Below are 26,367 nucleotides of genomic sequence, written 5' to 3' on the forward strand. Positions count from 1 at the left end.
TTTTATCAGTTCAATACACCACAAAAAAATGCGATACAATGAAAAGACAGGAAGGTGTCGAAGCGACAAGGAGCAGTCTATGGAATCTGACACCCACCTTGGCCTAGGCGATGTAAAGAGGAGGCATGCACACTGAATGAAAGTAAAGAAGATAGTATAGAAAAAGAAAGCGACAATAAATAGGGCGGCATGTCATGGGAGACATCAGTTGGCCAAGGTATCTTCATACACATGTAGGCCTATTCGTTTCGACACCATCCTACTTATCCTGGGTTGATCTATAGTAAGACTAGTCCGACTCAAATCCTGCTTCTTCAAAATGGAATGCGGCTCCGACCCGACTCCAGCCAAAAATAATAATAAAAATCCTGTCAATTTTCACTCCGGCTCTGACAAAATCATGCACACTACTTCCTCGTTCTCCGGGCGTATAAAAAAAAAGTACGTAGCCGGCTCCGATTCGTATCTAATTTTATCAGCAAATCTAACAATCCTGCTCCGGTCGAAAATACGGTATAATTTGATGACTTACTGAGAAAATCTTTATAGGAAATCAAGAAAAGGACGATCATAAAATAAAGCGTGTAAATTCGAAATATTCAATCTGGATTCTTGGTAACTTCGAAAAAAAAATATATCTATCAATCTTGTTACACATTAGTTATGCACACAATCACGTTTTCCAACAGCACAATAATGACAATCTGATATTATTGCGTTTTAGAGAAGTACGGTATGCTTTGTCGCCAAAGTATTGTACAATTACATGCTAGTTACATAACACGGAAGAGTGTAGTGTTTGACGTACGCTGTAATTTGCTATGGTTTGACCTTAGCGTCGGGGGTCACGTGACGTCAGAGGTTCTTATTCACGTTCGTATTCACACGAACCGTGCAAGACCTTTCAAGGGTGTGAACCATTCCCAGTCTGCGTATTTCAGTGAAAACTAGTGCAAAACATCAAATGATTTATCATTAATGTTATAAGTATTTTAACGGTGCTTGCCGCTGAAGAGCATTATTGGCCCATATGTTCAGAAATTGGTTTACCTATTCAGTCGAATCGCAGCTATACAATTACAAGTGATCATTTATTTCATATGTCAATACATGACAGTAAAGCAGAAACGGACTGTAAAAACATTAGAAGAAACGTCAAATTGCCAGCCTGCTCGCAATTCGCACAGTCGTCAACTTCCAGCTTGGTTATTCTGCACCAGGTATTCAGACCGACCGTGCTCTGGTGAGTTATTCATTAAGTGGCTTATCTGTCATATAACAAGACGAGCATTTCTACACCCTAATTTGCAATTTTTAGACAAACATTGTGCATAGGCAATACAACTAATCTATCCACTAATCGAATTCGCAAATAGCCTTCTTTTCGTGTCGTTCTGAGCAGACTTGGACAACTAGAAAATTTTCATCTTTTCCGAATTAGATTAGACTTAGAATTAGAGCTACATAGCTTTTTCCAAATTAGATTAGAATTAGAATTATATCCACGCAAGTTTTTCCAAATTATATTAGAATTAGAGCTATATAGCTTTTTTCAAATTAGATTAGGATTAGAATTAGAGCTACATAGTTTTTTCCAAATTAGATTAGAATTAGAATTATATCAACACAAGTTTTTCCAAATTAGATTAGAATTAGAGCTACACAGCTTTTTTCAAATTAGATTAGGATTAGAATTAGAGCTGCATCGTTTTTTTCAAATTAGATTGGAATTAGAATTCTATCTGCACAAGTTTTTCCGAATTAGATTAGAATTAGAATTAGAGCTGCACAGTGCACATATCTTTCCAAATTAGATTGGAATAAGAATTAGAATTACTGAATCGCACTCACTTGGAAATTGAATGAAATTGTGAATGAGAAATAAATGCAGCAAAACTCAGTTCAAATCACAGTGCATTCCCATAACCTTGAGAATGGTTAACGTCTGTACACCAAGCGTGGCTCGTTTTGTACTATACCAGGGTCACCACAATCGCGGCCGGCGATCTGATTTGTGATTTAGGAAGAACGCGAAGTAAAGCATTTTGAAATGCTAAAATTGATCTCAGTTTCAAGATAAGCTATCCGCCTGGGCCCAACAACACTATTCCCCACTATAGGTGAAAAGGCTTCGGCGATGGCAACAGCATTGCATCGATGGAGAGTCAGCTGATATCACTATAAGCCTATTGCCTTGGCATGCGATGGCCCAGACACTGCCAAGACCGAGACGCTTGGAAAACGGCATAAGATCAATCGTTAGGATGACATGTCTGGCTAACATGTCTGGCTAGCCTAGGTTTACCATATTTGGGAATCGGGAAAAAAGGAAACTTTTTCAAAATTTTCAAACTTAGAATATCGGAGGAAAATCTTGAAAAAATGCTAGATTTTTCCCACTTCGTTGTCGGTTGACTAAAAAAAGGTCAACTTTCTCGCTGAGCTCCCGAAATACAGTTTTTCTTTCACATTATCAGTTGGTTGACTAAAAAAAGGTCAACTTTCCGGCTCAGCTCCTGACATAGCCGCCGGAGCGTTACGTTAGTGCTGATTTACTGTATCTCAGTCGCATTTCGCCCTATATTTAACCGAAATTCTCAAAAAAGAGGACAAAATCTCAAAAAAGGACGACATTTAGGCGTCCTCGGAGGACATTTTTAAAAACCTGAAAAAGGAGGACCAATCCTCGTAAAGGAGGACGTATGGTTACTCTTAGCCCCAATATCGATTCATTATAGTCGCAGGAAATCGTCGTCAGCTATCGTGTGCAGCTCATTATAGTTCAAAATAAAATGACGTTTATGATCGTGATATTTCTTGTTGTAGGCCTATTTGTACTAGCTATAGTATATTAAATATTACTTCTTTTGTGGTAACCATGCCCATCGCCCATGGTATGGAGTACGGTGTTGTACTAACGTAAAGTTTTAAAAACTAGGATGTTGTTCGCAGTCTACAAGCTACTATGCTAGCAGGCTAGCCTATTATTCGTCACAATATCTACTATGACTGTACAGTGTACTGTACAGTGTACAGTACAGTGTACGGTGTAGGCCTATGTAAGGCGATTGCGGCTTGGCACTGGATTTCCCTTCGCGAAATGGATATTCTTGTTAACTCGCTGCAAAATGCCGCGGTAAAAGAATCGTTTTCAGGAAAACAATAAATCAGATTAGAATTAAAATTAGAGCATATAGGAACATTTCACAAATTAGATTAGAATTAGAATTAGAGCATGGAAATATTTCATAAATTCGAATAAAATGAGATTACTGGCATTTTGTACTCATTTAGTGAAATTAGACAACTAGAATTTTCTAGTGGTTCAAGTCTGGTTCGAGGTCATAATTCATGAAAGGTAGTCTTTGGTGATACTCAAGCGAGGAAGTAGGCCTACATATAGAAGGAACGTCACTCAATGCGGAAAGCTACTTTTAAAGTACCCTAGCCATGCAAAACGTCGCAGTCGATGTATTACTTTATACTGGGACAAGGCGTCGCAAACTTTGGATGCGCAATCGCTGGTGAATGCTTTGTAATGTAAGAAAGAAACATCTTGGAATGAGTTGAATCTCACGTAGAACAATAATTTTACTCTCATAAAATCAAAGCAAATCCACCGCGGCAGCAATTTTAACGAGTCATTGTATCGGATGAATTCACGTGTATGAAACTATAATAGATAAATATTTCCAGTTCTATTTCTATATAGGTCCCCGTTCGCGAAAGAAAAGGGACCCACGTCAAAAGTCAAGTGTTGGAAAACGGGAGAGAATTGTTTTTTCAGAAGAACAAACCAGAATACTAGAGCAGGGTTTTACTCAGTGTTGTTACTTATCAGAAGCTCGCAGAAAGGACCTCAGCGAAGATCTCAAGCTTACGGAATCTCAAGTTAAAGGTGGGGTATGGCTTAATGAGTAGACATATAGGAACATATAAATACATCCTACACACGGGGCCTACGATATCGTAGGCCCCGTTACACCACTATGGTACTTAAATGACTCCCTCCATATTACATGCAGTCTGGTTTCAAAACAAAAGAGCGAAGCTCAAAAAGGAAAGAAATGGAATGAATTGTTTGGCCGCCCACTTAAAGGCTCAAGGATTGTACAACCATGCATGAACATTGGCGTTTCGAAAATCTGCAGATTCGAATATAGATAAAATATATCCTTCTGAAATGTGTATGTCGTTGGTTGGTAGGAATGTAGATAACTAACCTACGGAAGTTAGTTATATATAGCAGGAAAGAGGCTTTTGATTGATGAAAGCTATGTCATGCCATCATGCAGACATAAAAAATTTTCGTGTAGTAGGCTATTTCACTAGTCAGCCTACAACTACATTCTACCTAACTAATCCTTAATGACAAAATTTTGGGTACGTACTAAGTTTGTGCTCTTATTTTGATGTAATATGTGTTGATTGCGTCACAATGGATCCGCGACGTCACTCGGTTGAAATGTTCGACCCCCCTGATTTAACCCGTCAAATATAGGCTACTACTCCACAGTACTGTCATTATATGATTCATTTGATATGCAAGGAATTTCAACCTTATATGTTCAGGGTAGACCTACTTATACAAGTTCGTTTGCAAACTCGAACCTCTGAATTGTCAAGGTTCGCATATCGAACACGAACAGTATCGAACAAGAACCGAACGTTCGCACCATCATAGAGTTTGAAATTATCGGGACTGATGAGACATTTGTTAAATTTGACTCCAGAAGTTTACAGCAGAAATGTTATTTGCAACATCTCGAATACATGATTCTTTATCCCAATGCCCTCCTATCATAGCCTTTGTAGTCTGGAGTCAATTATTAAATTCGCAACGTGCATTTGACTAATTTTTCGTCAGTTCTGATAAATTTCGAAAATTGGTTTATAACACGTCTCCGTATCAGTATAAAATGCTGGAATTCCTAATAAGTAGATTAGATGAAAGCATAGCATTTATAAGGGCCATGATGAAAGTACTACAGGCTCGTGGCTATTGTTCCGGACTCCGGACTACAAAGATATTAGAGTTTAGACTGCTTCACACAATTTATTCATCTTATATACCAGACTTTTCTCAGACAACTTGATAATATTTTAGACTGTTTCCAGTGCCTTAAGCTTCCAATAAAAGTATTTGAATTATTCCTACGCCCGTTACCATTATTTCAAAGCCGAGAAAGCGCTGATATTCTTCATCTTCGGCGCTTTCTGATGTCTATTGTCGTTCCGCTTGACGACGTAATATTACGAACATAAAATTCCTTGGGGCGTTGGGCGATTAATATGGCTGGATGTCGGACTAAGCGAAGTTCAATATTGAGGATTATTCGGGGTAAATCAGGTGGTATGTCATGGACTTGCATTTAGGATGGTCTGGCTATATCGACATAGGGGATCCAGATTCGAGAAATTTACAACGGTATCACACTTTTTGTTTGTCAACTTCTGTCTTCTATTTTCGGCACAGTTATTTTACTGTTTTATTCATTTATTCGATTCGTCGCGTTTATGCGGCAATACACACCATACTTCTTAGCTGCCGGTAGCTCGTGCTTAGCGAAACACATGGAAAGTTGAGACATAGAATGATAAAAGAAGCTTGAATGCATACCGCACTTGTGGAACTGTAAGAATCCGATCTACTGATTACTGTACACTGCCCTATTTCACACCGTAGTAGCTGCTCAAGAACGAAAAATGTTCAAATCCTGGAAGTGCTTTCCAAGCTTTCGTTGCAATAGGTAAGTTGATAACATAGGCTACTATATTACTGGAAACTGTTTTGGAAATTTATTAATAGCCCGAGTGTTGCTGCTTTTAATTTGCCATGATTGCTTTAGCATTCATCTAATGGGAAGCAGCAAACTATTCATCAATTAACAGTTCTTGGATAGCCAATGCAAACCCATTATTGTGCATTTTCTGCACCCCCCAAAATGACATAATAGAAAATCAGTGGTCGTGTGTGTGCCCTTCATGAGATGAGAGTATAGGCTACGGTAGGATATATAGGGGTGCATGAATGACTGCTTTTGTGCTTCAGTGTTATGAAGATTAACATTTGTGGGCTAATACTTCTGTGTATAGTTCGATTGCATACATATTAATGCTATCGTTATATGTTATTTGCTAAACTTTACAATGCTTGAACAGGTATGATTGTGATTCTGTTGGTATGTGATAAACATTGTATCTTGGATAGGCCTACACCATATGTAATTTTCATTATTTCAGATGCAATGAACGGCACAAAAATAAGTCTCCAATTCTTTCATATGAAATGTATTTTCAGGCAAATCGATTCCATTGACAAACGCCATTGCAACCTTACCGCCGTCCCTTCGGAAATTTTTCGGTACAGCAGATCACTCGAGGAACTTATGCTCGATTCCAATCAAATCAGAGAGCTCCCAAAGGTATGCGATTTTTTTTGATGGCAGGAATACGGGTATGACGAAGTTGGTGAATGTTCAGATTTGATTCACGTTATTAAATGTTGATTACTACCCCTATTGATTCAGTCAAACCAACCACTTGAAATGTTCTTGAATCTTGTAGTAACAGTTTGTAACATGAAAGCCTGAAATTGCCGATGGTCATGCAATTTAGTCAACATTTTTATGTCCTAGGAGGGATGCTCCCTTATTCTCTATGTGGAATATGTAACCTTTGCGTAAATGAATCTTGTCAAATATACTTGCAAGTTTTATGTGATTTCAGCAATTTTTCCGCCTAACGAAACTGAAGAAGCTATCCCTGAGTGACAATGAAATCCAAAATCTTGCGAATGAAATCGGAAATCTGGTTCAGCTTGTGGACTTCGACATAAGTCGCAATGGTGAGTGTATTCTAGTTGGCGGTTTACTTGGAGGAAAAGAGAAAAAAGCAATGGTAATGTTATTAGCACTATTAACACGCACATCATTGATACAGGCCTAAACCTGAAATTTACCTGTACTCAAACTAAACTCAAATCGAACCGTAAAGCTACCTTGAACCCAGCGTTAACGCTAACTTTAAACTCCAAAGCTGAATTGACATATGTGTCACATGCTCATCCATACTGCAAATAACAATGTATTGCCTAGCTTGATATAGGCCTACCAATTTTTTAGGAATCCTCTGCAGTACCTGTATTGCTATTGAATCAATAGCCTTTAATGAGCGGTGTAGTACAAAATCATACAGACGGTAGTTCGAATTTTTATACTCATCGGAAAAGAGTAAGACTTGCACATTGTTTAGCCTACATTAATTAATTTAAACATGTATCGTTTAGTTCTTTCGCACAACTGTGTCCAAAGACAAAGCACGCAGCGAAATCGCAATTGCATTTTAAATCCCAGATTGAATTCAACTGTTTGTTTTCATTCCTTTGGGAGTCGCTAAATCTTGCAATTTGAAGGTTCAGGTTCGGCTCCTATTCGCGTAAATCAATGTTGGCATTGCAACTTGATTATACTAAACTTGCTTGAATGCCAGGGTGTTTGTCAACCATTTATAAGACTTGGATAAAATTGCAATCTGTTTGAATACCTGTAGTTGCCAGCACCACTGCAGGTGATATGTGAGATCATCTGTCTGGCTCGTTATCAAGGTTTGTTCAAATGCTGGCGAAAAATCCGATATCGTGTGATTTGAATCCTCATTGAGTATTTCGAGAAGCCACCCTTTCAATTATTCAAATATCGTACATCACGTCACACTGGGGAGAACCTATAACAGTTTGATTTTGTATGGCGTTACCATGCTCAGGAAATTTGCCGGGCACACTTTGCTGCTTTTTGTACTTCAATAAACAAGGTATATACAGTGGCAATGATTGAGCGCATCACCTATGGAATTGTTTCCACGAGATAAAAGATCCACTCCGGGATTCTCAGCCAACAAGTTTGCAAATAAAACAAAGATATCGACAATCGTTCAATTCTCTGCTAGTTGCTGACAATTACCCCTGACGAGTGGCAGCCGAAAATATTCGGACCCATCTCATTATGGATATACTATTCAATCGAACATAGTATCTGAATGAACCAATGGGCTTCAGCAGTTACTGTACTGAACAGATAAACTAAGCCCTAATGTATGCTGTGTACAATGTCTTCTGGCAAGAAAGCTCCTTATTGTGTTATGTTATTCTTTCATCCTGTAGTATATTTTGCGAACCATGTGAAAGCATGTGCGGTTGTGAAAAGTATTCTAGATAGGCTGTACAACAGGTCATGAGATTTTTCGAAGAAAATTTTCTACCCGAGACTCAACTTGCTTGCTGTATTTGCAGAACTCCAATCGATTACGGAAAGCATTCGATTCTGCAAGACGCTTGAAGTTGTTGACCTGAGCGGCAACCCACTCACCACGTAAGTTACGGCTGATGCTCTATGCAAAGATCATCTTACTAGATAATGGCGGTAACATATATCAAGTGATTTTGCAGGTATTCACTTTCTTGATGAACTTAGAGTCAGAAATCTTGATTCATGTTCAAGATCTACTCCCAGCTGTGTGTCATCGGATTTAAAATAACACATTTTACAATCAAATTGGATTCAATCAGTGATAAACAATTAAACATGTGAAAGGAGTTGAATTCACAATAGCTGAATCACAGAAATTAATTGCATGCGCTCTTTTATTGAAGATTGTACTGTACATGTACATTATACGAGCACTCATGTTATGTTATAAAGTTTCAATTCAGGATCCGTTATTATATTCTGTCATTTATCATCTGGTTATAATGCGTTACCGCGCTAGCAGGCAAGGTGATGTAGTAGTCTTCTCAAGGTGTTGCTTCGATGTATTAGAAGTAGTTGCGGTTCTGGTTATGATAAAATAGCCTAAGGAATTTAATAAAGTATGGTGACTGAATGTCCCATGTTTAATATCAAATCATGCCTATTGTATAGACCTTCTGTTTAATGCTATTTGATAAACTTAACGATCCAATGGAAGAACATATTATTAGCCTTCAATTTCAAAACATTTGACTGATGACGGAAAGCCTAAACTCTTCTTTTTTATAGGATTCCGATGGGATTATGTGAACTACCGCAGCTGACGCATCTAAACCTGAATGATGTTTCACTGTTGCGTCTTCCTCATGAAGTTGGAAAGTATGTAGGAATTTGTGGATTGGTACATTCTAGAGCAATATATTTGCCGTGCTACTGTGTCCCACGCTCTTTCGGCATTCACTCCCATTAGTGATTGGAAGAATTTTCTGTGCTGATATGAGTTGTATCTGTATCGATCAATATTGTTATCAATATAAATTTGACATCATTTGCTAACAGGTTGTTCGAATACAGCTATACATGGTGACAGTTGTAGTGGTTTTTCGCAATATTCTGGGAATTTGCGATGAGTAATATATTCAGGATCTTCCGAAATTAACATACAATTTGGCTTTAGCAATGCCTTCATCAATGTTTTTCAAACAATCTGATATGTAAGCAAATATTTGTTGTTTGCCTTGCCTTGGACTCAGATGTGCAAATTATTTTTGGAAAAGCACATATAAATAGCCCGCGAAACCATCAGCCGCATACAGTCTTTTCAGTAGTTGAGGCCAACCATCGCATTATAAATTGAAATCGGTCTCCACATAACGATCGTGAACACCAGAAAGCAAAAATGTCCATGATTTTGAATAAATTTATCAAACTATTAATGTTCAATGTCGGAACGTGCATATGTAGCCCACCAGACTACGATTTGGAAACCTATTTTAAGGCTACGTAACTCCTTTATTCTTTAATCCAGTGTTTTTCAACCCTTTCTGCGTGTGAACCTGTAAAATATCAAAATTAGCTGCTGTCTTTTTGATATTACACCTGTTTTCCGTGGTTCTATTGAAGCATGTGCAAGCCCACGTCCCGTTACAACGTAAAACCAACAAATCCATTTTGACCGTTGGTTTCATCTTGAAGAAATGCAACTTGATCGTTTGGTAGATTGTATTGTACTGTCAAGTGTCAAATGTCGCTAATTTGCACTGTTTTATTCCGTCAAAATTTTGTTTATAAGGTTTTCTTATCTGTCACATGTTACTAGGCTTGAACTGATTGCAGACTACTTTCAAACAGTTTGGTATAAGACTTGCAACATTGTAACTTACGGTAATTCAAGACGTCAAGAGTATCAATTCAGAAAGTGTTTTAAATTACGCTCTAAATTTGTTAATCAGTTCAAAGTTTTTACATTGTGCAATGTAGAATAAAATTTAAGTACCGGTATATATGGCGGACCTGCGGTTGAGAACGAATGCATTAATTGACTGTTTTAACGTCATCGTCACGTTTTTCATCCCGTTACAGTCTATCGCGATTGAACACTCTGGAGTGCCGTGAAAACTTGCTGTCCACGTTACCGGACACAATATCGCATATTCACAGTCTGGAGCAGTTGGATCTAGGCAATAATGAGCTGGAGGATCTGCCCGACTCAATCACTGAGCTAGGCATGTTGAAAGAGCTCTGGCTCGACGGAAATCACTTGAAGGCCATTCCGGAGGTATGTGAATTGTAGCGTCGTAGCGATTGTCAACAGATCTTTTCTTGTTACTTTTTTTTGTGGTGACATCACGGCTTGTGATTCTCTGGTTGTTGGCAGTATTCTTCGGTGACATTATTGAACCGTGTCGAAATTCTTTTCAAATTCACATCAGAAGGGACTGGTATCGAAAACTTGTGTGGTCAAGCTTAGTAGTTTAGCAGGAAGAGTAAGTAGTTTAGCAGGAAGAGTAAGTGGAAAGTATCGAAAGTCGACTATTTCTCATTGACAAATACTGTTTGTTTCAAGAGCGTATAAATTTGTTACACACGAAATAACCCACTTCTACAATTCATACTCAAGTTGTTTCAAGAATCAATATGCCCTGCCTTTGTGCTGATATGTTGTTTTTGTTGAAGAAATCATTAATATACGTTCTTGTAGATTTGCAGCAACTATTTGATAACGATGTGTGGCGCAATGTAGTATAGATCCGGTTTTTATGATAAATTAAACAGCATGGTGTGGACCATTGATGTACATTATTGATATTGGAATAACAAATTGTCTCTGTTCCTAGCTGGTAAATTATCTAATTATAGTCATTGAACCAGGGAAATCAACCAAATCTGTGCGAGTGTGCAATGATGTGGAATTAAAGTGTATTAATCTCTAACAGCTGTTGGGTAATAGTGATTATCGATCATTAGCAAGTGCATTAAAGTTTTAAAAGTTATTGATGCAATCTGACTACTGCAAACTACACACCTAGCATCTTATCATTTGTTGCTCAGTAAATATCAGTGGTACCAAGTTCAGGTATCATATGATGTTAATTATATATTAGGCTAAAGCGTTGGAGACATTGTATCAGAGTTAATTAATGTGCTTTACTATTATTTTGAAGCATGGAATTGATTCATTACTAAATCTAAAGGAGGCTGTCATCTAACAGCGGTTTTCATCAAATTTTGTAATGGACAATCAGAAAATAAATTCTTCACTACTTCTGTCGATTGTCTTATTTGCCGAATAGGCTTACCGGACCCGATTCATGCGTAGCCACGTTCATGGTGAATCAAACATACAAACATTCACGGTCGCTCAGAAAGTCAGAAGTCAGTTTTGTAGGTTCACTCGTGTCTGCTCGAATGTAGCCTAATTCGAGGTCATTAGAATGAGTCACCTCAATTCGTTGCAAGGTGTTTGATTTGTAAATTCAGATTGAATACCAATGATTCAATGTTATTTGTACTTTTTGTGTTTGGGTGCCAACCCGTAATCTACTGAGAATGTATGAGCTATGTACGTCTGCCCAGATTTTGAACGTTTTTTCCAGGCTTTGACAATCAGTTGATTTCCTGGGTAATTCAGGGCTATCACTTTTCCCCTTTTGATTTAACAGAAAATATCTGTTTTTTGTGGTAAATTTAGGCTGTCACTCTGACACATTTTCCCTTTCTATATAAATCAACTCATTTAACACTTAACAGTTACTTGGTTGAAGTTGAAGTCTTTACGAGTTCCGATACTTATTAAATGTCACCCCTGAGAACATTCTTCCTGCTTCCGAATGAAGTGATTTAGTTGAACACTTCGCAGGCTCCAATATTGTCAATATGTCGTCGGAATTATCTGATGCTTGCAGGCATTCATTAATTTAGCGACTTGGTCCTGGATCACGGCAATTACACCACATCGTTGGTTAATACAAGGATGCTAGAAAGCAACTGGGCCATGGTTTTATATCTTCTGGTAATCATTTAGAAGATACAACCAATTTACCAAACATTTAACGAGGGGAGGGTTTCCTTGGTGAAAAGAGACCTCGAAATTTTCAATTTTGTCTGCCCAAGAATCTGGCGTTCTTAATGCTGTCACAAACGAATGTCGAGACCGATATCTTGTCAAGGAGAACGACTGTGTTTGGTCTTAGATTTCATACATCCCGACGCGAACGTACACGGCCTGTTGTTCTCGTCCTTTTTCTCTTTGCACCAGTCCCTGTGTCACGGTGGAGTTAAATTTACTCGTAATTAAACCTGTGTTGGTTAGGAGATCATTTATGCCCAAATATGTGTGACAGTAATTAGAATTCTTTATTGATTGCCAAATCAAAGTAAGTCACATATGGGGTTGATAGCGGTTACCTTGAGGCTTGAAGTTTCTACCTTATGGCCGTTTTAGTCTATTTTGTTTTGGTTGTAGAATTAAGTCATAAATTGCCACGTATACCGCCATAGCAATGTACTGAATCGTTTCAAAGTTCATAGTTCACTGTTCATATTTTGAGAGACCTAATGTAGCAAAGGATCAAAGGGGCTTCGCCAGTAACAAGCAGTTATTTTGACTAGCCTGATCTGTGCCATTTGCTAAAGATGTAAAAAATATCGTGTTTTATCAAACCTTGTGCAGCCTGCTATGCACTGTCAAGAGATTGAGACAAAAACATTCTGTTGGTTGCAGGATATTGGAAAGCTGACGAACTTGACATGTCTGGATATTACCGAAAACCAGCTGGCTTCCGTCCCGGACTCTATCGGCGGACTAGTTGCAGTGACGGATCTGACACTATCTCACAATCTCTTGCTGGAGCTACCGGACTCCATCGGTTTGTATGCGCTTTCTTGTATTCGGATTGTACGAATCCGTTGGAATAATGTGTGAAACTATAGGCTGATATTGATTGGTAGTCGAGCAAACCTTGTAACATTAGCCAGGCCAACTAATGTAAATAAAAATCGCTCTGCTGTGCCCCAATGCCTTATTTATTCAAAGAAAGCTGTGTCTATGACATTATCGTAAATTTATTCAATTAGAGTAGGGTTACTAATGCAGACGATATTTGATTGTGCTTACACAGACACCACAAAGGTATGTAATGAAAGTTTGTGTTGTCATCTATGTCTGCGCGTATCTTCTCACAGGAGCCTCGACTCTGAACAATTCGAATTATTGGAACTAGTTCTATTCGTGACATGAAACTAGTTAGCGATCGATAATAATAAGTGCAAATACCGTTACCGTACGAATATTAATGTTTACACTGGTTTTTGCTATCTCTACCTGATTCTTGAAAACTGTCAGCAATCGCCTCTAAAATGAATGGATTCTGATACAAGTTCACTTGTTCACCTTGATATCATTATTTAGTCTGGTTGGGACTCCAGACTGTAATTTTGTCATTGTCATGCTGACCTTGTGTCTCATGTTATTTCAGTCGTATTGTTTCATGAATTATCATCGGCAGTTGATGCCAATTATCACTGTTTAACCTTCCAATTTGGAAAACTGTACAAGATGATTTTGATTTTAGAATTACCGGTACTTGGTAATTATAAATATATTGTTGTCTACTTGCAACGTGAGTTGATCTATGGTTGAAATAGAAGATTTTTTGTTTATTGTCATAAATATATGTCCAGCTGCCGCTTATCTAGGTTCATAGGCTATTAAACAATGTTTGACCCTGGGGGTGTAATAACCATGTTTTTGCAGGGCAAATGGGCAAGCTCTCGATATTGAAAGTCGACCAAAACCGCTTGGCCAGCCTCACCCCATCCATCGGGGATTGCTATAGCATAACAGAAATCATGCTGACCGAAAATCAACTCACAAGCATTCCCCCTTCCATCGGGAAATTGAAGAATCTGACAGCTCTCAACCTTGACAGGAATAAACTTCAAGATCTCCCTCCAGAGGCAAGTTTTGCTGCTATCCCGTTGTAATAGATATCATTTGCTTGCTGGATGCTGTTCGTTACCACACATAATGACACTATGTTGCTATCCTGCAGAGTGATATTGTTTGATTTGTTTAGTGTGAAAACGGGAGTCTGATATAATACTTGTAACAGTTTTGCGGAGTTGTTTGGGGTAGCATTGTTGCAGTTAGACTGTGAGATGTTGTAAGTCAGCTTTGACTTTGTATTCAACCAAAGTGCTGACAATTTTGAATTGTGCGTAAAAACATTCGAGTGGCTGAAGTACGCCATAATCCCCTGTCTATCTTTGTCAAGTTGCCAGTGCTTCACACTAACCACTTTGGAGGCTTGCCAAGCTGTTGACTTTTGAATGTCACCCTTATTCCTGAGATAGTAGAAAGTACTTGCTTTGCTGTGTATGTGTGATAGATATTTACCTGTCATTATTCAACGAAAATGGTTGTTTGCGATTAGCTCGGGTAAAGACGTTATCTTTTCAAGTTGATCATTATGATGTATGGTATGATTTTGAAGCAATTATTACATTAATTATGTCACTACATGTTACTTGAATACAAGTAAAACCTCCCGCACACTAATTGCCTGACTGCTTGACCTATTTTAACATAGTCTCCACAACTGCAAGAAGTGTTTCAGTATACTAATTGCCACCTAAGACTACTGAATTACAGAAAGATTGTCTTCAGAAATCATAAATCACTCCACCACCAACAATCGTTAAAGTGTGTAAATGCATAATATTTCCCATATCACAAATTTAATCTTATTAGTGCTGTGATTATTCTTAAGACCTATTGCAATTACCATTGCAGTGTAGTATTAGGATTATTCATAAATGGATTATTCCTCATGTTCACAATCATGGGGACTCATATAGGTTACATATTTAGCTCCATTTTTGTTTAATGGGTATCAATGCAGCCAACTCAACTTTGTAACACTGCACTTGCAAGGTAGGGAAGGCCAGATCATGTACTGCTGATCTAGATGCTGAATAACGGGCTAATCATTGTACCAGCAGAACCTTCGGTGTCCAATGCTTGGAAAGCAAACCAACTCTTTCATGTGGGCCTAATGATATGATCAGAAATTTTATTTTGCAATGTGGTGCACAGAGAATCGATCAGTTAAGTTTGTTACAAGGATGTTGGTCTGTTTGAATTGTCTGATATTTAAAGAGTAGTAAGCTTGCGTTACGATGTAATATTGATAAGCCTTGACGCCCAAGTCGATTGTATTTTACCATTTATAGCATCGAAATGTAAATTTACTCTGAGGTGATTTCACTGCGGCATTGCAGAATTTATTTTTTCTAATGTCATAAAATATTCACATGTCAAACACAACACCAGTATATATACACTTCTAACAGCTGTTTAGTAAACTTTATCATTTTTTATTTTAGATTGCTCAATGTACAGCTTTGAATATATTGTCGGTACGAGAGAATTTATTGTCTTCTTTACCCAATGAGCTTGGATCGTTGCCAAATCTCCATGTTCTGGATTTGAGTGGAAACAAGCTGGAACATCTACCATACACGGTCGCATCGCTGCAGCTGAAAGGTACTGATCTAGTCTTGAACTGGTCTGAATGCGGCAAGATCAAGCATGTAAATAAATCATACATATGGTTTATTTGAAATCCTGGTTCCGGGTACCGGACTTGAAGATATCTCTCATCACAACATATCATTGTAAACATATAATTTATTTATCTATATTTTCAGCATTATGGCTCTCGGAAAATCAGGCTCAGCCGCTGCTGAAATTTCAAGCGGAAACGCTTGAAGACGGCACCCAGGTGTTGACGTGCTTCTTACTGCCCCAGCAGCCTTCGCAGAGCATGTGTGAGTGGATTAAATTTATTTTATTTTATATTGTTTCATCATATGATAAGCAGGAGCACCAAGCAAGCATTAGCCGAAAGGAAATGTATTGTTAGGAGTTCTTGGGGTGACGCAGGCTCACGTTTTGAGAACTCAAAATAGCTTGTACTCGGGAAATGCAGATGTTTCCAAGCCTGTGGTGTTATGAAAATTTGATCGGACGTGGAAGCAAGGAAAAAGCGGGCTGGCTGTCTGTTAAATATTGTCATCTAATGTAGCAAAGATTGGATTGGATGACTTGATGATAGATCATGGAAAGTCATTGAATAAGGCTAATGTTGTTTGACTTCTAATAGCATTGCCTGGATATGTAGGCAGGAATTGAGCATTTAGCAATTTCTGTACATTGAATATATTTCAAGAAGCAATCATTATCAAGTGTTTGGATGACAAATAAGCATTCTACGCGTAATTACATATTACCCAGCTGTGAAATTCATATGTTAACTTTGACAGCTACTCCTTGCAATAATTCAGAATATACCATTTGCACCATTGGTTTGCTTTCATAGTTTGCGATCGCTGTTTGGTTGAGAGCGAAGTCGCAAGTTCAGATTGTTGCCTAAGTTATTGCACTTGGCTTTGCGTACTGATTTTTGGAGTTGGTCTGGTAACATCTCGTTACTATGATATTCTCTATTAGTTCTCTATTAGTGGGATGTATCAGCTAGCTACCAGTTAAACGTGGGTAGAATAATTATGATGGATTTTTGTCATTATCTGAAAACAGCAATCATGCTCCTTGTTATGATAAGGGATAGCTGTGGTGCATCCATTATTTCAGTATGTTGCATCTTATGGCGTGTTGATTTCATTGGCTAATCCGGCATAGGGTGAAATTCCTAATCGTTTGTGTTAGAGGATTTTTGAAAGGGCCTCTGCGCAAAGTATCATCTCTATCCCTGTAATTCAAGTGTCCAATTAGCTTTATTCTTTCTAATTCAATTTGGATTTGAATATCTGAGCCAGCGTCAGGCTGCACCTACTGCAGTAAAACAGCTGAATGTATTTGTTCTCCAAACTTAGCGAAACCCATCGTTTTCATTTCCAGCCAACCTGCTAAACGGCAGCATTGCTACCGAGAACGATCTCTCCAGCGTCGGTGAGCGTCAAGCCAAGCGGATCACGTTCCACGAGGATCAGCTGCAAGACGAGGACGAGAAGGACGGCGTCGGTCTGGAGAGGCATCTCACTCCGCATCCCAAGGAGATGAAGAAGCATCAGCAGAGCGAGGTCTTGCGACGTCACAGGGAAATGCAACAGCAGAAAAAGGCTGCCGGTATGGAACAATTTTTCTCGTATGGCTCATCACTGTTTTTACTTTGATGAGACAAACTTTTGAAGCGACTGTTCATTTGTGTCAAGTTCACCAGTTTCAGTAGCAATTTGCTTCCACTTTTTTGTACTCTAGCTGTCGATTCAACTTATGTTGCTTTGCACAAGTTTTGTTTCAGTGACTTTTTATTTCTACTTCGAAAGTTCTTGCATTGATGGGGCTAGTCGCATACCAATTAGATTTTGTGAATGTGAGTTTGGATTGATTTGTATTGTTTTCTCAAATGAAATTGTCACTCGACAACGGAGTTATATTGTTGAGCAATTCATCTGTTTGTAGCACCAGTAGATTTTATATGTTTTGCATTTGTCCTTTGTGTTCCGAAATTTGCCAATTTCCAACAACTGATTGCTTGTTAACCCATTTTCCCAGAAACCAATGTAAATAAGGCAATACAGTACGATTGTCACTGGTTCCAGTAGCCACTTTACTTCAGTAGCACCACTTACTAATTTTACCACATTCAGATAATTTGAATACCGTATTCCAAACAAAGCACCAGACTCTACATTTGAATTGTGCGTTGAAATATATTTTGGATTTATCGTTTATCGCAACTGTTGCATCATTGCTATTTTCCGGAGCTTAGCAAATGAATCTTCATAATTTAATTAGGTCGACAACTGACATTTCGAGTCTAAGTCGACGGAACACCTAACTGCAATCCGTCTATTTCAGAAACGGAACAGACGAATCAAGATATCGACGCCAAAGAAACGGACGTCCTTCTGGCAGATGGGGAGCAGCTCATTGATGAAGGTGAGGTGTCGTGAGTGCGGCCAAAACATTGTTGACGTTCAAATTAGCAGCTTAGGCTTAGCTTGGGTTTGGTTAGGTTGGCTTGTTTCATGGTTTTTCGGTTAGCTTGGGTTGTTTTGATTGACTCGCTATCATGCTGTTCACTATTTTGTCACTTGCTATTATGGCACTCTCTACTCAAACCATCTCGTCTATGTACACTATGCCTCAATATGACAAGTTCTTAAAGGTGACTTCTCGATTTGGCCCGAAGATGCTTTCCCGTTGATTTTTCGATTGACGCTACTATTTCTACATTGTTTTTAAACAATATTTTAGTGCCGCCGAAAGTAAATTTTGCCGAAGACAGGACGGCTGCCGAAGTGGAGGAATCTATGGAACAGGAAAACGAAATGCACTCAGAAAACGAAGCGTCTGCGTCATCGGAAGACGATGCCAGCGTAGAAGAGGTGGGGAATCGTGTTTGTGAACTTTATGTTCACGAAAGTTTTAAATCAAATTAAAATCCAGATTTGGCTTGCAGTGTGCTTCATGATGCGTTCTATTGCATTTATTGACACAAACCCAACCTCAAGTTGGTATTAGTCAGCGTTTCTACTCGAGTAGAAGTAATGGCACACATTTCTACTCGATTACAAGTAGAAGTAGCGATCTCCAAGACACGTCAAAACTAATTGTCTGAGAAGTATTAGAGTAACAAGTTTTAAAAGTACATTTGGCCAACGGGTCACAGACTTTGAGCAGTTAATTGGACCTCGCTGCACTAGAAATTGCACCATAAACAGATCCAACTTTCGGAAGTGTTTTCAGATTTCAGTTACTCATAAAGGCGATCCAATTTTATCTCGAAAACGCGTTGTACCTTTCAAAATCCAAAGTGTGTAAAGTCCACAGTATTGCCCGAAAAATTGTCCAGCAAAAATGGAAGTAGTCTTCAACGTAGGCACTTGATTACGTAGCGTAAAGCTAGCCAAATCAGATATGTGTATGCATTTGGATTAGTAAACTCAACATTCTAAGATTTCAGTCGTAATTAGATTGACATTTCACCTTTGCATACCTAACTAATGTCACGCGTCCGATGGCAGTCAGTTTTCGTCTGGTAGCGCTGCATCGGCTGATAAGTTATTTTGTCTCCTTCCCGGTAAAAGTACGAAGAGAAAGAAGTTCAGTTTGACCCGACAACGGAAGACAACGAAGAGAAATCGGAAAGGCCGGAACGCCTTCACAGGAAAGACACCCCTCACTATAAGAGAGATATGAAGATATCGAACACCAGCAAGCCGGAAAATGTCATCGAACTTGTCCGCAGGGTGTCGAGCAAAAGTGAGTTCCCCTGCGGGATGTCGAGTGGTGCACTTAATCTACTAGATGATGTGACTATGCACAAGGTCACTGCCTAGTATTAGGCTTCAAGTATACGAGTATCACTCATGATCACGTCACAGTAGCTTGAATAACTGAAAACTTTGAATATGTACCTTTTATACGGCCACAGAAGATATAATGTCAGCTCTACAGGACATTAGCGTATATATTTGGTGTTTTTTTTCGATCATACCAATTTCCTCGCACTCGGTGATAATGTTGTGGGTTGATCACTAATTTACATTGCAGAGGCTGTGAGTTGTCATTTCCACTAACGTAGCTCTTCACTAGTTGTTGGGTATGCTGTTGTCGAGGTTTGCAGTCTTCCATGCACGAAAATAGTATCAGAACTATAATTCTCGTTAATAAATTTCAAAACTCTTAGTGGCGAGGAGCATATAGTTTCAGTATTCATTAGAATTGAGACTGGATTCACAATTGAGTGCTTATGCGCTCAGCCCTGCTTGCTAGTCTTACGATGGCCACTTCTGAAAAAGTGTGATTACCTGAATCATTTGACACCTTACTTATAAGTAGGTCAGAAATTTTTAAGAAACGATTTATCTTGTTGTTTGTTTTCAAGTTCAAATAACCTATGATTCCCTTTCGTCTTTCAGAAGCGCAGCAAAGCGAACGTGTCGAGAGTGTAGAAGAGGTGAGTTTCTTGCAGTTTATTTGACCGTGCAGTGCTGTCTGCTATGCTCTGGCTCTTTCCGTTTTTCGGAATCTTGGTAGCACTGTGTCGAAGTCTCATTATTTTTGTCATTGGATTGTGGTGGCGTTCTACCACTGTGTACTGGTTCATTGAGTTTAAATGGGCATTGTATAGTTCGCTCCATATAGAACGCAGTCTCAACTTAACGTTGAATGTGTGGAAAACATTTTGTCCTCATCGCCTGATTTCGATGCCACAGAGATAGCTAGATCAGAATGGTATTTTTCATGAAAATCTTTTAGCTGTGGTTCGAATACGGTGGCTTTCAGAGAAAAATTGCTGCTGCCAAAATGTCTTTTCTCGCCTTCAACTTTAATTTGAGACCACATTATATTTTGTTCCCCTTCAAGTTGAGTGAATCTGCAGTTCCGAATCATATTTCTAGGTCCATATCACGATATACCGCCAAGGCGGGGGTCTTGGCCTCAGTATTGCCGGCGGAAAGTCTTCGACCCCGTACATCGGCGACGACGAGTCGATATTTATTTCGCGGGTTACCGAAGGTGGCGCAGCCGATCTTGCCGGAATTGTTGTCGGCGATAAATTACTCAAGGTATGTGGCTTTGGTGTTAGGTTCACCGGTCTGATTTACTTTATGATATCCATATAATGCAATCCGGCATAATCTTTCCATTAGGTCTTGAGAGAATTCAACTCGAGGTCAAAGTCATTCGCGAATTTGAACCTAAATTATGGCAATGTGTTTCGGTAGAGAGTTCCCGGTGTGTTGGCTATCGATGCTAATATTGCGTGACAGTAAATGTATGTCAAATGTCCACCCTAGCCTATACTACAACAATTAGGATGAAAGCAATTTGCCATCGATACCAATTTTGATTTATCTTTCGGTAATTAGCAATAAGCATGATGTTGCGGCATTGTCTTCATTTTACAACCAATTTCGTTTGGCAGTAAGTTCTTACTCTGTAGTTATATAGGGGTGTGCGGGATTCCGGCATTCCATGCATATTATAATACTCGACCAGAGGGTGTCATACTCGGCGTTGTTTCTCCAAGTTTTCTAAATGTTTACCATGATGCCATGACAATTTCACTTTTAAAATTGATGCAAACTTATCGAAAAACTACTGTCTACTTGAAACTGCTGTCCTCTGTCGGACAAGTTGAAGTAGTCAAAATCAAGTAGACAAGATTAAATCGAATGCTTTGAAAAAATAAAAGTACTACGTTACTGTCGACAAGTTATCAAGAGTAGTTTGGCTTCAAAAATGGACAAATGTCGGTATACAAATATGGTATGCGGTTCTTATAAGAATTTCACCCGTAAAGGCGATGCCAATAATTTTCAAAACCCAATGCATGAAATATAAGCAGTCTTGCCCACAAACTGTTCGAGCAGAAATGGAAATAGTCCAAAACCGTACTCGCTCGATTGAGCTGTGCAAGTATCCAAAACTGACTTGTCTGCTTTGAAAAAGTCGAAGCATTCCGTTGCTGACCACCTATGACCGAACGTTCACCTGTCACGCTGCTTTGAAAATGTTCTTTTTCTAATTCTAAGCTCTTTTCCAGGTGGGACCGCACACGTTGTTGGCCGTGGAACACCAGGTCGCCGTCGACATTCTGAGGAACTCCGGCGAAATCGTCGACGTCGTGGTCGAAAGAACGCGTCAAGTAAGACTTTCAGTTCGTATCGGTTTTCAATCGGTGGTCACGCCGGCAATTTTACAGCGCGCGAAAGATTTCGACCTGCAAGAGGAGACGGAAGAGACGCCCGAGATACCCGCCAAACAGAGTACCGTGACGTTTGCGCCCGAACCGGAGTTGAAAATCCACGGCGAGGTGCGTAGCAGCATTTTCTCCCTGTGTTTTAGATTTTCATATTCAATTTCATTTCGAGATGGCTACTTCTACTTAATTTTCCTACTCTGACTAGTTCCTCGATTGGTTATGATTTAGACTGCTTCATTTGTGTCAAGTGGTTACCAAAGTGACCGCAAACGCCCCTCTGGCATTGGCGACTTCTATGGGGCGTGGCTATAAACTGGGCGGTTGGGGGGTCGCTCACAGCAAAAAGGGGGCGTTATGCACTATAGAAGTCAGTGTTGGAAATTCATAAATCAGTATCTGTGTTCGTACACTGAGTTGCGATATATGAATATGTCGGACAAGTAGCCAGCGGGGAAATTGCGGAGATTGAAACCCCCACCCTTTTCAAACTTGAAGCCCCGTCCTTTTGAAATTCCCATTCTATCCCCAATATTCAGTTTCAATTCAGTAATTCGTATTATCAGCGTACCGTGCGGCCATTTAGCAAGAAGCGTGTTGCCAATTAGCGAGAGTCGACTGCGCACAACGGGTCTCCCTCGGGGATGGTTAATTTCATTTATACACGTAATTAGGTCATTGATTGATGTACGTGCACGTGCACTCACTATAGTCGCCTGCCTGATTTATCATGTAGAACAGGTCTGGTGGGCACGATATCATCGCTGGCTTGACTATCACGTCTACTACAGGCTTCGCATTCTTTGGCTCAATCTCTCCATGGTTTAGACTTCATGCCTTGAAAATAGCTCCTATTTGTAATTGAGACTAATTGTACCACTGTTTTTTCCAACAGTGTCACAATATGATACTTCTATAGTTTTTTAGGAAAAACTAGGCTTTGAATACTTACTTTTTTACTTGCTTGGGAATCGCTACTTGTATCTCTACTCGAGTAACGACAATGACTACTCCGACCACTTCGTTTGCAGACGATATCCACAAGCCTTATCAAGACGGAACGAGGTTTGGGTTTCTCTATAGCGGGAGGTACCGGCTCTTCCAAGTATCACGCGACCGATCCCAGCATATTTATATCGAAGATTGTGGATGGCGGCTGTGCCGATCAGGACGGCGTACTGCAAGTGGCCGACAAAGTGATTTCGGTGTGTGAATATTTTGTTGTTGTAAGAATGGTTCTTGGCCTTTTTTGGCGTGGGACTCCTTCCGTTTTGAACATTTTCCGACTCTGACTCGTAAAATATAGTATGTATTGTGTACTTCGTCATGTAATGCTAACAGTGAACTATCATTTCAATGGTGATATCTAGACATCCATGCTTTTGAACCCTTGGAATGTTTCATTTCCGTTGTATTGGTTTCCGGTTATTTCTTAACGTTTCTGTCAAACTCTGACCGTTCACATTGACAAAATTCTCTTTTGAATTAGTCTCAACGCGTTCACTGACTTCCGATCATGACTAGACTTGGTCGAAAAGTTTAAGGTTGAATCAAATATATCAATACGAATGTATTTTTGATGAAATAAGACACAGAAACTATGCTAATCTTTCACCAAAATCACTGTTTCCAAATTTCTCCGTGGCCTGCCTGGAAATCTTATCATGTCGCACCTATTAAGAAACGTTGCTTTATAGGATATCTCAGTATCGGTGAGAGCAAGTAGGCTATTTTCTTGATTGGGGGATTATATGGTTTTTCTCCCTAGCTGCTGGCCTGCTAGAAGGCTGTATGTCTTGCCATTTTATTATGATTATAATATCGCAAAATTTTGATATAGGTGCCAAATTTTGATTTTGTGGACATATCCTTATTGTCAGAAATATAGTGAAAATATCATTCCACTGACATGAGCATGAATTCGGATTTACTGCTATTCTGAAACTGGATATAATTTTGACTTGGACATGAAGTTTCTAACCGTTTTCAATTCTCATGAAGTTTTTAACGCATGTCAGCTGTTACAGGATTTGTACTTTGGTTCGGACACGACACAAAGTAAATTCTTCATTTGAATTCGGACTTGGATTCCAGTCTCTGGTCCTCAGCAGTATGTTGATTTCGAAATATAAATGCCATGCTTTTCCGAACTTGCGCCAGTAGTTTTTCACCGCATTTTTCTCTCTCTCTTGCAGATAAACGGCGTGGAAATGCGAGACACAAGACACGACGAGGCAGTCAGGTTGCTTCAGCAGGTGCCCGCATCGTCACCCGTCGTTATCGTGGTCTACAGAGAAGACGTTTATTACGACCAGCCTTCGCCACCACCCAAGCAGTCGAGCAGCGTAGCAAAAAGGCCAGTCAGCCCGCCCGCTGAACTTCAGCAGACGTATGAATCAGATGAGGCGGATACGGAATTCAGTGTGGAGGTTGTGAATACTTTGTGTTTTTGAATATCGATTTGGGAATCGATCCTATTCTGTTGTGACAGGAAATCGTGTTGCACAGAGGAGACGGTACCCTGGGCTTTAGTATCGTCGGGGGTAGCGATCATACGAGCCACCCGTTTGGCGTTGAGGAGCCCGGAATCTTTATTTCAAAGGTAGGGCGTGTTTCTAAGGTCTGGTATCGCTAGCACTGTTAGTACCACTTGCTCGGTGGTTTATGAAAAATGCTGGTGTGAATTGGTAGGTTTATTGCAGATGTATTTTGAATAGTTCGTACAACCACCCAGTAGATATCGGAAAACAAAGTTATTCATCTTTGTAACTAATCGAGATTAAACTTTCAAGCATCAATATGCCTGAATTACACCTATTAAAACAACGACAAATATCTCATTGAAATACATTGTAACAGGGTTGCAATGACTCGCGGCAAACAGCAATTTTTTGTTGACTGAACTTCCCTCGAGTCAATTTGTGTATTGACTCGACTTGTTGGAAAATTGAAAAATAGGCCTAGAATCTGTCTTTTATCTGTTTGAATAAGTATGTTTAGAGTCAGAGAAATGATTATATTACGAATCCGAGACCTTCGATATCACCCAGTAGTTTCACAGAAGTGAGTTGAACGCGACTTGAATTCGATACCGCACAGTAAACAGTATGGCTTGGACTCGGCCTTGAGTCTTAAAACTGTGACTTGGACTCAACCCCTTGCTCTCTGACTTGGACTCGGATTTGATTCGGTGTTGCATTGAAAATGACTTGGTTACAACCCTGCATTGCAGTGTGTTTTGTTTTCTTCTCTAAATCTTTTCAGTAATATTTTCAAATTGAGGCATATCGCTGAATTTTGAAAGCTATCAAAATGTGCAGCCGAGCGGAGAACAGGTTACGGGGCCCTGAGCTAGATATCCGCAATCGGTTACGTTTTCTGAGTGTAAGATGTTTACGCAATCTGGGCCCCTAACCGTCAATCTGCAGCCTTTTGTTCGTGTTCCACTCTTTTCCAAAAATGGAGTTCTGTCGTTTTCAGATTCAAGCGGGCGGCGCTGCAGCTTTGAGCAACTTGACCATCGGAGACAGAATACTAGAAGTGAACGATGTAGACTTGCGTGCCGCCACACACGAAACGTCCGTCAACGCCCTGCTGAACAGCGGCGTCTCTATTCGTTTGCTGGTCAGGCACGACCCCCCGCCACGAGATCTTGAGGTGAGGTGATTTCCGTCATAACTGATCTCAATCGCTGAGATTTATAGTACCAGAGGTGGTTGTTAACAAAGGACTATCTTTTCTCAAGTGCTCAGTAGGTTTCGCCACGAACTGCATTATGTTTCTTTTTGTCAGGAAATCAACTTCTCAAGGTACTCGCATGAAAAGTTGGGAATCAGCATTCGGGGCGGCGTGAACGGCAAAGCCGGTAACCCGTATGATAAATTGGACGAGGGCATTTTCATCACAAAGGTGGGTGTAATTTATGAATGTGCAAATTGTCTTCTTTAAGTCTCCTAGGCGAACGTCCATCTCTATTTTACTGATTTGACTCAGCGCGGTTAGATTTTTAGCGGGACACTAGCATATGTCACCGTATAATCTGGTCGGAATCTGCTTTTTCAGACAGGAATTGGTGTGTGGTGATTGGAGGTGTAAACAGCAATGCCGTCTCAAATTGTAAATTCAATCGACCTTGTGTCCTCTGTTAAGAATATTTGACCTGTTATGTCAAGAAAAGTAAATGATCCTTCTCTTTTCGCTTGTCATTAGTTGCTTTTACTTTCTTAAAGATGTGGATACCGGGTTTTTCTGACCTTTTTGCATTGTTTTGACTAAAAAAAGGTCAACTCTCCCCCTAATGTCTTCCAGATTCGAATAATCTGTTTAAAAATAAGTTTGAATTGTTTTGTGTCTGTTATTGTAACTTTTTTGCCTGTAACTACCAA

General features: G+C 39.5%; 2 protein-coding genes across 5 annotated transcripts in view; both read left to right on the top strand.

Annotated features, from left to right (window-relative positions):
• The first annotated feature begins 244 nt into the window (after positions 1-244).
• Positions 245-4,188, top strand: LOC145456974 (segmentation polarity homeobox protein engrailed-like). Its single transcript, XM_080335126.1, has 3 exons — positions 245-1,243; positions 3,713-3,898; positions 4,026-4,188. Exons 1-3 carry the CDS (start codon positions 1,111-1,113, stop codon positions 4,124-4,126), a joined length of 420 nt encoding a protein of 139 aa, XP_080191252.1. The 5' UTR covers positions 245-1,110; the 3' UTR covers positions 4,127-4,188.
• A 1,119-nt stretch (positions 4,189-5,307) lies between these two features.
• LOC145456706 (protein scribble homolog) overlaps positions 5,308-26,367 on the top strand; it is a 30,604-nt gene continuing 9,544 nt past the window's right edge. For 2 of the 4 annotated variants that reach the window (XM_080334812.1, XM_080334831.1), the window contains exons 1-22: positions 5,308-5,750; positions 6,302-6,425; positions 6,730-6,847; positions 8,291-8,369; positions 9,036-9,125; positions 10,329-10,524; positions 12,970-13,114; positions 14,002-14,204; positions 15,633-15,792; positions 15,957-16,076; positions 17,167-17,394; positions 18,130-18,210; positions 18,529-18,659; positions 19,362-19,536; positions 20,196-20,233; positions 20,679-20,846; positions 21,827-22,096; positions 23,014-23,187; positions 24,178-24,411; positions 24,474-24,584; positions 25,463-25,639; positions 25,775-25,891. In XM_080334812.1, the coding sequence (XP_080190938.1) occupies positions 5,707-5,750; positions 6,302-6,425; positions 6,730-6,847; positions 8,291-8,369; positions 9,036-9,125; positions 10,329-10,524; positions 12,970-13,114; positions 14,002-14,204; positions 15,633-15,792; positions 15,957-16,076; positions 17,167-17,394; positions 18,130-18,210; positions 18,529-18,659; positions 19,362-19,536; positions 20,196-20,233; positions 20,679-20,846; positions 21,827-22,096; positions 23,014-23,187; positions 24,178-24,411; positions 24,474-24,584; positions 25,463-25,639; positions 25,775-25,891 (3,183 nt within the window). In that variant the 5' untranslated portion in view covers positions 5,308-5,706. The remainder of the gene's footprint in view (positions 5,751-6,301; positions 6,426-6,729; positions 6,848-8,290; positions 8,370-9,035; positions 9,126-10,328; positions 10,525-12,969; positions 13,115-14,001; positions 14,205-15,632; positions 15,793-15,956; positions 16,077-17,166; positions 17,395-18,129; positions 18,211-18,528; positions 18,660-19,361; positions 19,537-20,195; positions 20,234-20,678; positions 20,847-21,826; positions 22,097-23,013; positions 23,188-24,177; positions 24,412-24,473; positions 24,585-25,462; positions 25,640-25,774; positions 25,892-26,367) is intronic. The other 2 variants (XM_080334819.1, XM_080334826.1) reach the window with 2 other exon arrangements.

The sequence above is a fragment of the Botryllus schlosseri genome, chromosome 2, assembly GCF_051294905.1.
Source record: "Botryllus schlosseri isolate E-star chromosome 2, Bs_hap1, whole genome shotgun sequence".
Classification (NCBI taxonomy): Eukaryota; Metazoa; Chordata; class Ascidiacea; order Stolidobranchia; family Styelidae; genus Botryllus; species Botryllus schlosseri.

Coding starts and splice junctions, on each gene's coding strand:
- LOC145456974 (XM_080335126.1), top strand. CDS start 1,111: ATGACAGTAAAGCAGAAACGGACTGTAAAAACATTAGAAGAAACGTCA. Junction 1,244..3,712: donor TTCAGACCGACCGTGCTCTG/GTGAGTTATTCA, acceptor ATTTCTATATAG/GTCCCCGTTCGCGAAAGAAA. Junction 3,899..4,025: donor TACGGAATCTCAAGTTAAAG/GTGGGGTATGGC, acceptor TATTACATGCAG/TCTGGTTTCAAAACAAAAGA.